Source organism: Bos taurus, chromosome 13, assembly GCF_002263795.3.
Source record: "Bos taurus isolate L1 Dominette 01449 registration number 42190680 breed Hereford chromosome 13, ARS-UCD2.0, whole genome shotgun sequence".
NCBI classification, from domain to species: Eukaryota; Metazoa; Chordata; class Mammalia; order Artiodactyla; family Bovidae; genus Bos; species Bos taurus.
In genome coordinates, this window is record NC_037340.1 from 37,104,419 (window position 1) to 37,117,755 (window position 13,337).

Consider the following 13,337-nt stretch of genomic DNA (forward strand, 5'->3'; position numbering starts at 1 on the left):
TTGGAAGGAATGATGCTAAAGCTGAAACTACAGTACTTTGGCCACCTCATGGGAAGAGTTGACTCATTGGAAAAGACTCTGATGCTGGGAGGGATTGGGGGCAGGAGGAGAAGGGGACAACAGAGGATGAGATGGCTGGATGGCATCACCGACTCGATGGACGTGAGTCTGAGTGAACTCTGGGAGTTGGTGATGGACAGGGAGGCCTGGTGTGCTGCAACTCGTGGGGTCGCAAAGAGTTGGACATGACTGAGCGACTGAACTGAACTGGTATATATGTAGCTACCTGAAGGACAGGAAAAAGTACAAGAGATAGAGAGGGGAGAAGCACATACAAAGACTAGAGATGAGGAAGCGCACCTGTGGGATCCTACACAGTCTGGCTGCTTAGATGCAGAGCTGAGGGGCAGAGGAGGGTGGTAGAGAGATAAGGCCAACTTCTTTGGCGGGACCCAAATTGATGTGGGTGTTTGGAGCTTTTCCTGAGAATAAAAGATAAACTGGTGACAAAGTCAGTGACAGAGAAATTTTAAAGTCACCCACCAAGTGACAGCTACACAAACGTGACTGCTTGAATCTGGGTTTCTTAGCCTTAACCACTACCAACACTTGAGAAGTTGATGAACTCCACGTTTTCTGAGAATAGTGTCAGGTGTAGGTGGATAGTTCCACAGGGATGGAGGAAGTAGAAGAAGGATATAACCAGAAATAAAAAGAAATACACAGACCTTCAGAGATTGTTTTTCAAGCTATGGAACATGATGAATAAATGAGGAAGAAGGATATTTTTCACTATGACCACTCATACTTTCACATTTTTCATTAGCTATGTATAAGAAAAAATACTTAACATGGCATCTGTTATCCGAACAGTGGAAAGAGATCCCACTTACTTCTTACAGAGTATTTCAGAAATCAATGTCTAAATTTAATTCATACATTTTGGCAACATACCTTTTCTTATTTCTCTAGTTATACTCCTGTCCAACTCCTGCTGCATCTGAAATAAGTCAAATATTATTTATGTTTAAGATAAACAAGAGATATTATCATAGGAGTGACATAAAACTTACTAAATGCGACTTTTAAATAATACTTTTAGAGACCAGACCTAACTTCAAGATTACTTCAGTAGAAAAAAAATCACATAAATAAAAGAAAATGAATTTCTACTTATTCTGCTTATAGATAACAGAACCATATATATGGAATCCTATTTAGATTAATCTGATAAAAAGTACAATAAATATCAGTCTATAGTACACATAATTTCAGAGAATTAGGGAACGACCCATAATCCTAGGAATGACCCACAAGATTACTATCTTCTCCCCCAACAGCTCCTGCCCTAAATATGTACTTCTGAGACCTTTGATTTCTAGGTAAGGATCGTGTTCAAATGGAGGAATCTAAGTCAAATGCTAATAAGGAGAACACATCTGTGATTTTCTTTACACTTCTCCATTTAATGAAAAGACAGAAAGGTGAGAAAATTACACACAAGAAACAACGTACCAGCAAGTTTCAATTCTGAAGATGTTTAGGGAGAAGGATTCTCTTTTAAGTGTTAGTTTACGAACTATGTCCCCTTAGAATGGGAAGGTCCCACAGGGGTTACTGCAGGGTTGAGGAACAGAGAAGTCACAGCAGCAGTGCCTCTGGCCACTCTTTAGCTAAAAGCCTCTATACTTGGCTCTGTTTTATATAACACGGTTCCACGCAGAAGTTTTTTTTTTTCAAAGAAAGGTTGTTTTCTTTGAAAAAAAAAAAAAACAAAAACCTTTTTTTAAGGCATAAGAGTCATTGATTTAGTCAAAGTTCCTAATTCTACAAAAGAAGTAACAAAGGCAATGTCCTTCTTACTGAGCCCAGAGTTCTATACCAGCTACTTCCTCAGATTAAGGAAAAAACACATAGATTTTAAACTATAACATAGATAAAATGAATATGTAAAACCATGCTATATAGTTCAATAATGCTTGTGGCGTGACATGACTTTCTAAGTAAATGTGTTTTAAATGCATGAACAAGAATAAAATCAATATCAAATTCCTATTTGTAGCAATCGATATAGTTAATTTAGAAAGCATAAATATTTTTTAGACACAGGACAGGGAACTTGAAGGAATCTTTAGTTGATCAAGCAGGCCAAAACTGAAGAGATTCAACCTTAAAAGGATGTTTGTTCATTCCCTCTAGATAAAACCTGGCTTGCTAAAATGAGTCAACAGTGAATTATCCACATTTTGGGTTATTGAGGACAAAATTTAAAATACACAACAGATCTCTCTTTACTGTTTAGCATACTTCTCTATCCAAGCTCTCATCATCAGTTAATATATACAAAAAGTATGCATATAAGCTCATTTATAATCTAAATCTGATCAGAAATTGCAGTTGAACTTCATTTCCTCAGCCTGAAGTTTCAAGGGGAGGACTTATACTCCTACCCTCCTTATGAGAAGCGAGGAGATTTACCTAACAGGTGAGTCTGGGAGAAGAAACTACGAAGTGCTTGCTTGGTTCTGAATCTCTTCTTTGAAAAGGTGTATGTTTCCACAGCACCATGAACTTGGGTCTACAGTAGGCAGCCTTCCCCTGGGAGGGGTCAAGCATTTGCTTCCTCCTCTTAGGCCTACGTGGGGAAGTGTCTGACTTAGGATGAAATGTTTGGAGGCCCGCTGTGACTGCACAGCTAAAGCACATCCTCCAGGTTCATGGCTCTCAAGTACTAAGACCCAACGTAGCTGCAGTGCTTTCAAAGAAACCTTAGACTGCTCTTCTATGATGGCAAGAAGCCAAATGAGAAAACAGGTTGAGACTGCATTTAACAAAGGCTATTTTTCTCTGCATCATCAACATCATGAAAACACCATCAAAACCATAAACCCGTGTGCACTGACTGAAATGGATATTTTAATAATAATGACTATACAATGAAAACTAGTTGCAGTTTAAAGACTCCCCATCATTGCTATCTCAGTCATCATTCATTCAGGTGATGTCAAAACAGAGACAAAACAAACAGAGAACAAAAGTGAGCAACTTAGAAACATTCTAAAACTGCTTAGCAAGGTTTTTTTAGAAATTTAAATCAAAATTCTGTAAGTAAAATAGCAGTTAAAGATGTACTCTTGTATAAGAAAATAACAAAAAATGTTAACCTAAAACCAGAAATTAATCTTTGATTAGGTATTACAAGTTTGTTTAATTCATAAAAAAGATTTATCTAGGATTCCTTCAAATAAAAGCATCCATATGTGGTTAGTGTTTAGATGCCAGTCATTCACTTATGCTTAGGGGTAGAAAAACTGCAGTGGGTGCAGCAGAGCCTGGAAATGATTATGAACCACTGCCAAAGTGAAATAATTTAGAAAGTAAATCAAACAGCTGAAAGTATACTTTTGGTTACTAGACAATAAGATTTCATTTCTAAAGTTGAATTTAAATGCAGCTTTTCAAGAAATTTAAGATTTTAATAAATATCTCTTAAAAATGAGAGATCTAGGACAAAAAAAATCATTAAATGTCTCCTTGATTATCATAGTTAAGTATGGTTTTACTTAGTGTGCATAAGTCAAAAAAACAACGCAGAAGTTCACCAAATTAAAAACAAGGATCATTCATATCAGAAATCTGAAACCCAATGAAAAAAATAGAATAGAACTAACCTTGGTCAAGTAAGTCTCTATACTGTCATTTGAACGGCATGGAATTGAGGTAGAAAACCCTCTGTTTGCTCTTGAAATAACATTTGTGTTGAACCCTGAAGCAGGATTGAAGTTTCCAACAGAAGAGGACTCCAGGACTGGCCTTGTGCTGAGACTGCTGTGTATAGATCTGTTCTGTTTCTCCACCTCAAGTTCAGTGCTGATCTCTGTCAGCCTCTCATCAGTCCTGGGGAAGATGGAAAACACCAATTTCGTTCATGTTTCTCTAAATGACTGACATTTTTTAAAGTTGCCACAGAGTAAATGGAATTCCTATTGAACTATTTGAACACCGAAAAGACAGAGCAGACCTACTGTAAACAATGACAGTTGTAACCTTGTTCTGAAGAAGTACACATGTATCTAGGGCTCCACAAGTAACAAGCTACAGTTGGGAGAGGAGAGAAAGGGCATCAGAGAGAAAGGGAGGTGGCCTCACAGTGACACCTGCTGCCCTCTGGGACACACCTGCCTCCAGGAAACAGTTCAGGGATGAAGAAACACACCATCCCACAAAGTTCCTTTCAAGTGTTTCCTTTCACCACCCTTGTATATACGTTTCACTCATGACCTCAGAGAAATTAAGCATTTGGCTTTGAGGTATCATCTAGAGCCACAATCTCAAGAGGAGGATGAGAAAGTCAGTGGGTGAGACTGAAAAGAGCTAAAACAGCCCCAGGAATAATTACAAGTATCCCCTGCTTTCCCAAAGTTCACTTTATGTTACTTCACTTCTACTATGGGCCTATGTCAGCACCTGTTCCTGATGGTCCAAAAAAAAAAAAAAAAAATCTGAAGACAAATTTTGGTCTCATTTAAAAAGCCAAAACTCTAAACAGTAGTGTACGTTTTAGAGCGAGAGGCATCGCGCTCCCCAAGCAGGGAAACCGGCCCCACCGTGCTCCTTCCCTGGGAGCCATACCCCACATCTCAGCATCAAGTCGCCATAGCCTTGACCTTGTCTGGGATCACCTGTACTTCACTTGGGCATATTCGACTAGCATATGACCCACTGACTTTCTCACCCACTGACTTTCTCATCCTCCCCTTGAGATTGTGGCTCTAGATGATACCTCAGAACCAAATGCTTAATTTCTCCAAGGTCATGAGTGAAATGTATATACAAGGGTGGTGAAAGGAAGCACTTGAAAGCATATTTTAGCATCGACTAGCAGAATGTGTCCTTGGGTACCTGCTTCTTTGCTTTATGCTGTTTTGGCTTATGAAAGGCATCCTAGGAATGCTCTGCTTTCAGATAGTGGGGAAAGCTGGACTAGGCTCTGGAGGTGGGATCTGCCCTTTCCATTCTCCACACACTCCCTCGGCCAGGTCACTATATTATTTCTAGCCACTTTGTGAATTATCCTGCCTTTCACCCCTGTGTTAATTTCCCCCCTTTTCACAAGCATGCCTCTACATAGTGTGGAAAAACTTGATACAGTACTAATAGTTTGTCTAAGGGCGCCCCCTTAGCAGTGACTATCCACTTAGCTTTCACTTCCTAGTAATCTCAGGAACTGTGCTCTATAAAAATATTAGGCTTTAGAGACAAATTAATGAAGTAAATTTATTTTCTGTGATTCTGTGTTTTGACTTACTTGTCTAGTTTATCTTTCAATGACTTTCTAACTTCAAGTTTTACTAGGTAGAGATGCTTATATTTTTCCAACTCGTCTTTATTAGAATCTTCTTGCAAAGTTTTCATCTTAGAGAGTTCAGATTCTAAGTCTTTAATTCTGAGTTCCATCTGTTGAGATCTTGCTTGTATCTAAGGCAAGTTGAAATAGATAACATTTTAAAAATAAATATAACCAGGAAAATTATATTTGTTTCCTTTAGTTTTGAGTCAGTGATTCACAGAGTGATTACAAAGGTGAAAACAAAAAGAGCAGAAGTTTAAAAAATTATCATCAATGTGAAGTGAGTTAAATCGAAATTATAAAATTAAAGTGGAATGACTGTTATAGTAGTACTTATATAATCTGATAATTCAAAGAATAAGAGGATCAACTTAAAATTTTAAAAATTGAATGAGACAAGAATAATTCAAGAGGATGGTATCAGTTCTAAACCACAATATTTTCTTTTCTTCATAATGGTCTTATTTTATACCAACTGGTCTTATAAGTAAGAGGATTCTCAAGTGAGAATCATTCTGATAGGACAATTTAGTGAAAACTGTGGGGGAAACTGAAATATTTAAAGGGAAAACAAGTGCCCCCCCATTCCAGAAATCTACAAAACATACTGCTCTAAGGGAGGTAGAGGAAACACACAAGTTGTATATGTCTGAAATGTACTATACAGTGAAAATGATTTCAAGCACATGACAGATCAACAAATTAACCTACAAAAATAGGTTGACTTCTTTTCATTTCTCTATAAGATTCTGTCTTGCTCTTTCTTCAGTAGCCTGTTGATACTGCTCTACTTGACTGCGTTCTATCATATTCATTTCTATATGACTTTTGAGGGTCACTACATCTTGCTCCAACTTCTTTTTCTTCTCTCTAGTTTTTTCACATTTCTTTTGCATTCATTCCATAGATAATAACTCCTGTTGAAATACTTGATTTTTCTGCATCCACGTGCAGACATTTTGAAGATGCAGTTTCCAGCTCTGCTGGAAAATCATCAGTCTTCAAGAAGAAAATGAGACCATTTGGTAATGAGGAATGTGGATTAAGCACAGCCTAATTCAAACCCAGGATCAAATTAAAAGGATGGTATGTGTATTGTAGAATGTAGGACCAGGGATTACTCAGAGAATCAAGAAAGATGTTCACACCACCAAGATTCACAAAATATATTCTTCACTGTCATCTTTGTCAAACAACATTTGCACTTGATTTTATACTCTTTTATTGTTCTACAATAATATTTTTCTATCTTTCTTCCATAAAATGACTACAAGTCCCCTCTTAGTAGAACGTCTCTTAATCCTTCCCTCATCTTAATGTCCCAGGGTTTTAAAGTAGTTTAAGGGATACTATATTGAGTTATCTGGGGCTAAGTTAATAAATGCCTCTCAAAAGAAATCTGTGAGAATAAGACTCTAATTAATAAATCTTATAAATACAGAGTCTAATCCCATAAGCCTTTTCCTGAACTACAAAGACTTTTGCTAATTTGAATTGCAGTCCAAAGAGAAATGATTTGCAAAGATAAAGAAATCCCATCTCCTAACAGTTTACAGAGATGATCCATACATTTTTCTGAACAGCAACAACAACAAAAAAAGCCTCATTCTTGTAATCCTTTGTTACTGTCCTTTTATGCAAGACAAGTGCTGTGCATATCTAAAAATATTCCCTGTAATACCAATATATTCTTAGATAAGATTCCCCCTCATGGAAAAAAATGGCAACAGTGTAAAATTAGGGGCTAAACTCTTCCTCAGAGACTAGATAACAATGGCTAAAGTGAAAAGGCTCCATGAGAGGTGGACATTCAGGAAAGCCCCATGAAGGAGGAGAGACTGGACACCAGGTCTCAAATAATGGAGGCCTAGTCAAAAGGAAAAGAAACTGTAAAGACAGAAAGGATAGCCTGAGCAAGGGCCAAGAAAGCTGAAATCAGCCAGTTACGTCTGAGGATAAAAATTCAACCACAGGGAAACAAAAACATGTCCACACAGAAATGTGTAAATCAGTGTTCACAGCAGCATCATTAATTGCCCCAAGGTGGAAACAACCCAAAGCTCCACCAACTGATGATGGATACATGGCTTAGTCAAATACTATTGACTGATTGACAACCAACTAACAGAAGAACTGATACGTTGCAATCACACAGATGAACCTCGAAAACATGACATCAGGTGAGAAAAGCTAATCCCAAAGAAGCACGTATTGTATGATCCCATTTATATAAAATACCCAGAACAGGCATGTCTACAGAGACAGATATTAGACTAGGGGTTGCCTGGGGCTAAGGGATGGAAGGCCACAGGTGGTGGCTAAGGGATGCAGGGTTTCTTTTGCGGGGTGATGGAAAGGCTCTAAAATTGACTGTGGTCACAGGTGACACATCTCTAGACTAAGAGATACTGAACTACACATGTTGAGTGGGTGAATTCTATGATATGTGAATTATATCTCAATAGCTTTAAAAAAATCCAATGGTAGGATCTAGATAATCTTCTTAATTCTCTAGTTTGGATGTATGTACTATACATCATCTGAGTACCTCCATGCTTTTGCAATATACTTAAAATGAAAAGGAAAGAAGGCAATGCCTATATTTCATCTGGTTTTTATAATACCCTTTCTGCACAAGTTATTCTGAAATCCATGAAATAAATAAATACAGAACTCTACAGCCAGTCATAAAAAGAAAGATGAGCAATGATAATTTTCTGGAATCTTCCATTAAACATTATCCTTTGATTTTATCTGGCTAGCCTCCTTATGTAATACAGCTATCACTAAAAAAAAGTATTGTTTCAAAGAGAAAAAAGTCTCTCAACTTGTGTGAACAGTGAGGCGCAATTCTCAACTTTCCTAAGGGCAAATAATATAAGAAAAAATATATATAATGCAAATGGCAGAATGAAAGTCAGAGGTTAAGAAATGAGTGCATTATAAAGATAAGAAACTTATAGTAAATTACTTGTAACAAAAATACAAAAGAAAGCTGACCATGAAAATGAGCGTCCTAAAACACTTCATCCTACATATTAACTGTTGACACGTTCAATTTCATACATACCTGACTTGTGGGTTGATGTATGTTGTTCTTTAAATCCTGTGTCTCAGCTTCTAATTTAGCACAATTAGACATGCTCTCCAGCAAAGCCTCTGACATAGACTTCTTTTTCAGGGCATCTTTTTCAGCCAGTTCTTGTTGAAGTTGTCTCACAACTGCCTAATAAGACACTCTGTCACTGAGTTTAACAAATCACTTTACTTTCTGTTATGTTAAGAATAGATAACTCCAACATACGTACTTTGAAAACTATCACCACCTTCTTCTCCCTCCTCAATGAATTTGGTTACAGACATGGAAGGGGCCACCTTCCGGCCTTTCTGATATTAAGTTATTCAGACAAAAGATGCAGACCCGCTGTCCACGCCCTGCTCCTCCCACTAGATCTGCAGAGCTTCACCACCTCACAACCAGAGAGAAATAGATTTGAATGTGGGACAAGTGGTGGAAAATTCCACTCTGTGGAACATTTTCCCTCTTTCTTTATTAGAGGCTTCTATTACCTTCAGAGATCTTCACATATTCCAACCAGTGCTCAGATCTTTCCAACAGATTCCTAGCTCAGCAGAAAAATGAGGCCATTCCCTTGTGGCTTATCTATTTTCTGTCTAGTAGTATGTCTATGTTAATCCCAAACTCCTAATTTATCCCTCCTCCCCACCTTTGCCCTTGGCTAACCATAAGGACCTACTGTAGAGCATGGTGAACTCTACTCAATATTCTGTAGTCACCTACATGGGAAAAGGAACTGAAAAAGAATGGATATATGTATAAGGATAACTGAATCAATTTCCTGTACATCTGAAACTAACACAAAATTGTAAAGCAACTATACTCCAATATAACAGAAAAATAAAATTTAAAAGATGAGGTTGCGCCCATGGCCTTCAAGGAGCCTTATTAAAGTGGCCTCTTCTACCTGTCTCCAGACCGCAGGCCCTACAATCCTCTCCCTGACTCACTCCATTCCTGCTGATCATGAATCCTGACACCCTTCATTTTTAGTGGACAAGCTTGTATCTAAATGATATTAATTGATACTGAAAATGAGAATTATGAGCAAATTGTTGTAAAAATATTCTACTGCTGCTGCTGCTGCTAAGTCGCTTCAGTCATGTCCGACTCTGTGCGACCCCATGGACGGCACCCCACCAGGCTCCCCCGTCCCTGGGATTCTCCAGGCAAGAACACTGGAGTGGGTTGCCATTTCCTTCTCCAGTGCATGAAAGTGAAAAGTGAAAGTGAAGTCGCTCAGTTGTGTCCAACTTGTAGCGACCTCATGGACTAGGCTCCTCCGCCCATGGGATTTTCCAGGCAAGAGTACTGGAGTGGAGTGCCATTGCCTTCTCCAAAAGTAAATCATAAATAGCAGTGGGAAGATTAAATCAAGAAGAATTTTGCTAAAGCTCACCACTTGAGTCCCAAATTATGTTTTAATGATAAGTAGATGCATTTAAAGAGTTGAGTGGCTTTAAGAATAAATGATTCAAGGCTAAAATGTTTCCCATATTAACTCAAATTGATGTGAATAAACATAAAATTATACCAACAAATATGACACAAAGCTATGACAAGCTACCAAAGCCAAAATATGATATAGCCTCTGGGAAACCTGGAATTAACTGTCAAGGTAATCCATGTAACTGAAGCTTAATTTTGAAATGTTCATTTTAGGTTTGAGCATTTCATTTATCTGCTTCATCACGATACTGACATGTGGTAACATAAAGATTAAAATTATTACCTTAATAGTAAAAGAGTAAATTACTAATATCTATCTGTATTAACAATTTAGAACCGAATCTCTTAACATTTCATAAGACATGATGTCTCTACTCAAAGTAAAGCATTTCCTGGGTCTAATTTTGATTTGCTGGATACAAGTTGTGTTTTTAGGCTGGTTTAGAGACTATAGATTCACAGCCTATGTATTTTTATATTCAACTAGATTCAACATTTAGCCAGAATCAAGCCAAAATCAAAACTTTGAATTTTCTTTCAGGAAGTCTGAGAATTATTTCTCCTTCTGGATACTTACTTCTCTTTCTGCTTTTTCATTTTTGTACTGATACATTCTCTCTTTTAAATGATTACGTTCCTGGATTAACTCCTTGTTTCTTTCCTCCAGCATCAGACCTTGTTTCTCACTTTCAGCCTGAAGTTTTCTCATGATCTGCAGATACTGGTCTTGGATGCTAATGACTGTCTTCTCCTTACTGTTGGCTTTGTTTTGTGCATCATCCAGTTGCTGCCGGAGCAACATGTTTTCACTCCGGAGTTGAGATAATGTTTCCTCTAAGGAGTCCTGCTTTCCAAGGTATTTATTCACTTTTCCTTGTTCATTCAGATACAGGTGTTCAATTTCCTGCTTTTGACACTCTGCTTGGCAAAGGTCTCTCTGGACACGTTCTAACATCAAAATCGTTTCTCTAAGATTATCTCTCGTGTGCTGCAACTTGATTTTTACCTGATGGAGTTTACTTTCTGCTGTAGAAAGTTGCTGGGAAAGCGCCTCATTCTTATCTTTTAGGTTAGCCACATCAGACTTCATTTTGTCCTGCAAGCATAACCACTCATCTTCTGCTTTCTGGAAGGCAAGCTCCAGGTCTCTTTGTGATGTCTGACCTTGATCATGATCGTGAAAGGCAGCAGCCAGTCTAGAATGGTAGGATTCCGCTTCTGTTTCCAGTCTTTGTTTGTTTTCTTTTTCGTTCTCCAGCTTAGACTTTAGCATTGTATTCTCAGCTGTCAGAACATTAAGCTGGTCTATATACTGGGATATAGTTTTTGTTAACCTTTCCTCATTCAGTTTTATTGTGTTTTGAGCATCATCATTCTTTACTTTGACAGTTTCAATGTCCTCAAAATAGTTCTTTTCCTTTTCCAGATTCTGGTTTTTCATTGCCTCTATTTCCAGTCTTAGCATGGCAATTTCATCCTGCAACATGTGGTTTTTGCACAACAGGTCTTTTGGTTCTTCAGGACCAGCAGAAGCCTAAGTGAAACAAAGGAGATTTTTAGCTAGTACACAATAAAGTAACATTTCATAATTTCCTCTGAAATGAAAGACTATCTTGTATGCTTATACAATGAAAGGCTGTACCAAGTGTGTCTCCAAAACAGAAAAAATAAGGCTCAATACAAACCTCAGACTTTATAAAAGCAGAAATTTTCAAACGTTCAAAAATTTAATTGAAGACAATGAATCCATGAAAGTCAAAAAGAAATCCCAGGAGACTTTTCAAGAAGCTCAGACCTGGAGAGGCTTTTCTCTGAACTACAATAAACCCAGAAGGCTTAAAATATAAGATTTATAGACCTGACTGCACTTAAAAATGGCATCTGATGTGAATATTTATACAATGGAAAACTACTAAGTCATAAAAAAGAATGAAATAATGCTATTTGCAGCAACAGGGATGGACCTAGACATTATCACCCTAAGTGAAGAAAGTCAGACAAAGACAAGTATTATATCATACTGCTTATATGTGGCGGAGAAGGCAATGGCACCCCACTCCAGTACTCTTGCCTGGAAAACCCATGGATGGAGGAGCCTGGTAGGCTGCAGTCCATGGGGTCGCTAAGAGTGGGACGCGACTGAGCGACTTCACTTTCACTTTTTACTTTCATGCATTGGAGGAGGAAATGGCAACCGACTCCAGTGTTCTTGCCTGGAGAATCCCAGGGATGAGGGAGCCTGATGGGCTGCCGTCTATGGGGTCGCACAGAGTCGGACACGACAGAAGCGACTTAGCAGCAGCAGCAGCAGCTTATATATGGAATCTAAAATGAACTTATTCAAAAAACGGAAAGACATAGAAAAAAAATTTATGGTCCTCATACGGGATGAGGGGGTAGGGGAAGGGATAAGTTAGGAGGTTGGGATTAACATATACATACTGCTGCTGCTGCTAAGTCGCTTCAGTCGTGTCTGACTCTGTTTAACCCTTAGACGGCAGCCCACCAGGCTCCCCCGTCCCTGGGACTCTCCAGGCAAGAATACTGGAGTGGGTTGCCATTTCCTTCTCCAATGCGTGAAAGTGAAAAGTGAAAGTGAAGTCGCTCAGTCAAGTCTGACTCTGTGCGACCCCATGGACTGCAGCCCATCAGGATCCCCTGTCCATGCGATTCTCCAGGCAAGAGTACTGGAGTGGGGTGCCATTGCCTTCTCCGAACATATACATACTAGTAGATGTAAAATAACCAGCAAGGATCTACTGTACAACATAAGGAACTACACTTAATATTCTGTAAGAAGAATCTGAAAAGGAAAATGTGTGTATGTGTGAGTGTGTGTGTGTGTGAGTGAGTGTGTATGTGTGTTAATCACTCAGTCATGTTTGACTCTTTGCGACCCCATGGACTGTAGCCCACCAGGCTCCTCTGTCCATGAAATTTCCCAGGCAAGGATACGGGAGTGGGTAGCCATTTCCTTCTCCAGGGGATCTTCCCAACCCAGGGATTGAACCCAGGTCTCCTGCATTGCAGGCAGATTCTTTACAGTCTGTGCCAGCAGGGAAGCCTCATTTATACACACACACATACAAATATATCTGAATCACTGTGCTGTATACCTGAAACTAATGCAATATTGTAAATCAACTATAATTCAATAAACAACACCACTTGCTGGCTTTATAAATACTGCATCTGATACCTCCTATACAGCCACTTCACAGTAAGAGTGATTACTGTGTATATATTTAAATTTATTTAAATATACTAAATATATTAAATTTAATATTTAAATTTTATAGATTTAAATAGATTAAATTTAATATTTAAATTTTATAGATTTAAATAGATTAAATTTCATATAAAGATTTTCCTTGAGAATATGCTACCTTCTAACATTTTCATAAGCAATTATAAGAATTATACCTATTGACAACTGTACTAAGTACTTCTACAAACATC

General features: G+C 38.1%; 1 protein-coding gene across 17 annotated transcripts in view; it reads right to left on the minus strand.

Moving 5' to 3' along the window:
• Positions 1 to 13,337, minus strand: part of LOC100337001 (ankyrin repeat domain-containing protein 26) — a 91,221-nt gene that overhangs the window by 39,834 nt on the left and 38,050 nt on the right. For all 17 annotated transcript variants that reach the window (XR_009496884.1, XR_009496885.1, XR_009496882.1 and 14 more), the window contains 5 exons: positions 10,456 to 11,412; positions 8,421 to 8,576; positions 5,309 to 5,478; positions 3,672 to 3,897; positions 955 to 1,000 (listed from right to left, as the gene is read on the minus strand). Coding sequence is in view for 12 of the 17 variants with exons in the window: in XM_059892932.1 (XP_059748915.1) it covers positions 955 to 1,000; positions 3,672 to 3,897; positions 5,309 to 5,478; positions 8,421 to 8,576; positions 10,456 to 11,412 (1,555 nt within the window). In the remaining 5 variants the exon portion in view is untranslated. The remainder of the gene's footprint in view (positions 1 to 954; positions 1,001 to 3,671; positions 3,898 to 5,308; positions 5,479 to 8,420; positions 8,577 to 10,455; positions 11,413 to 13,337) is intronic.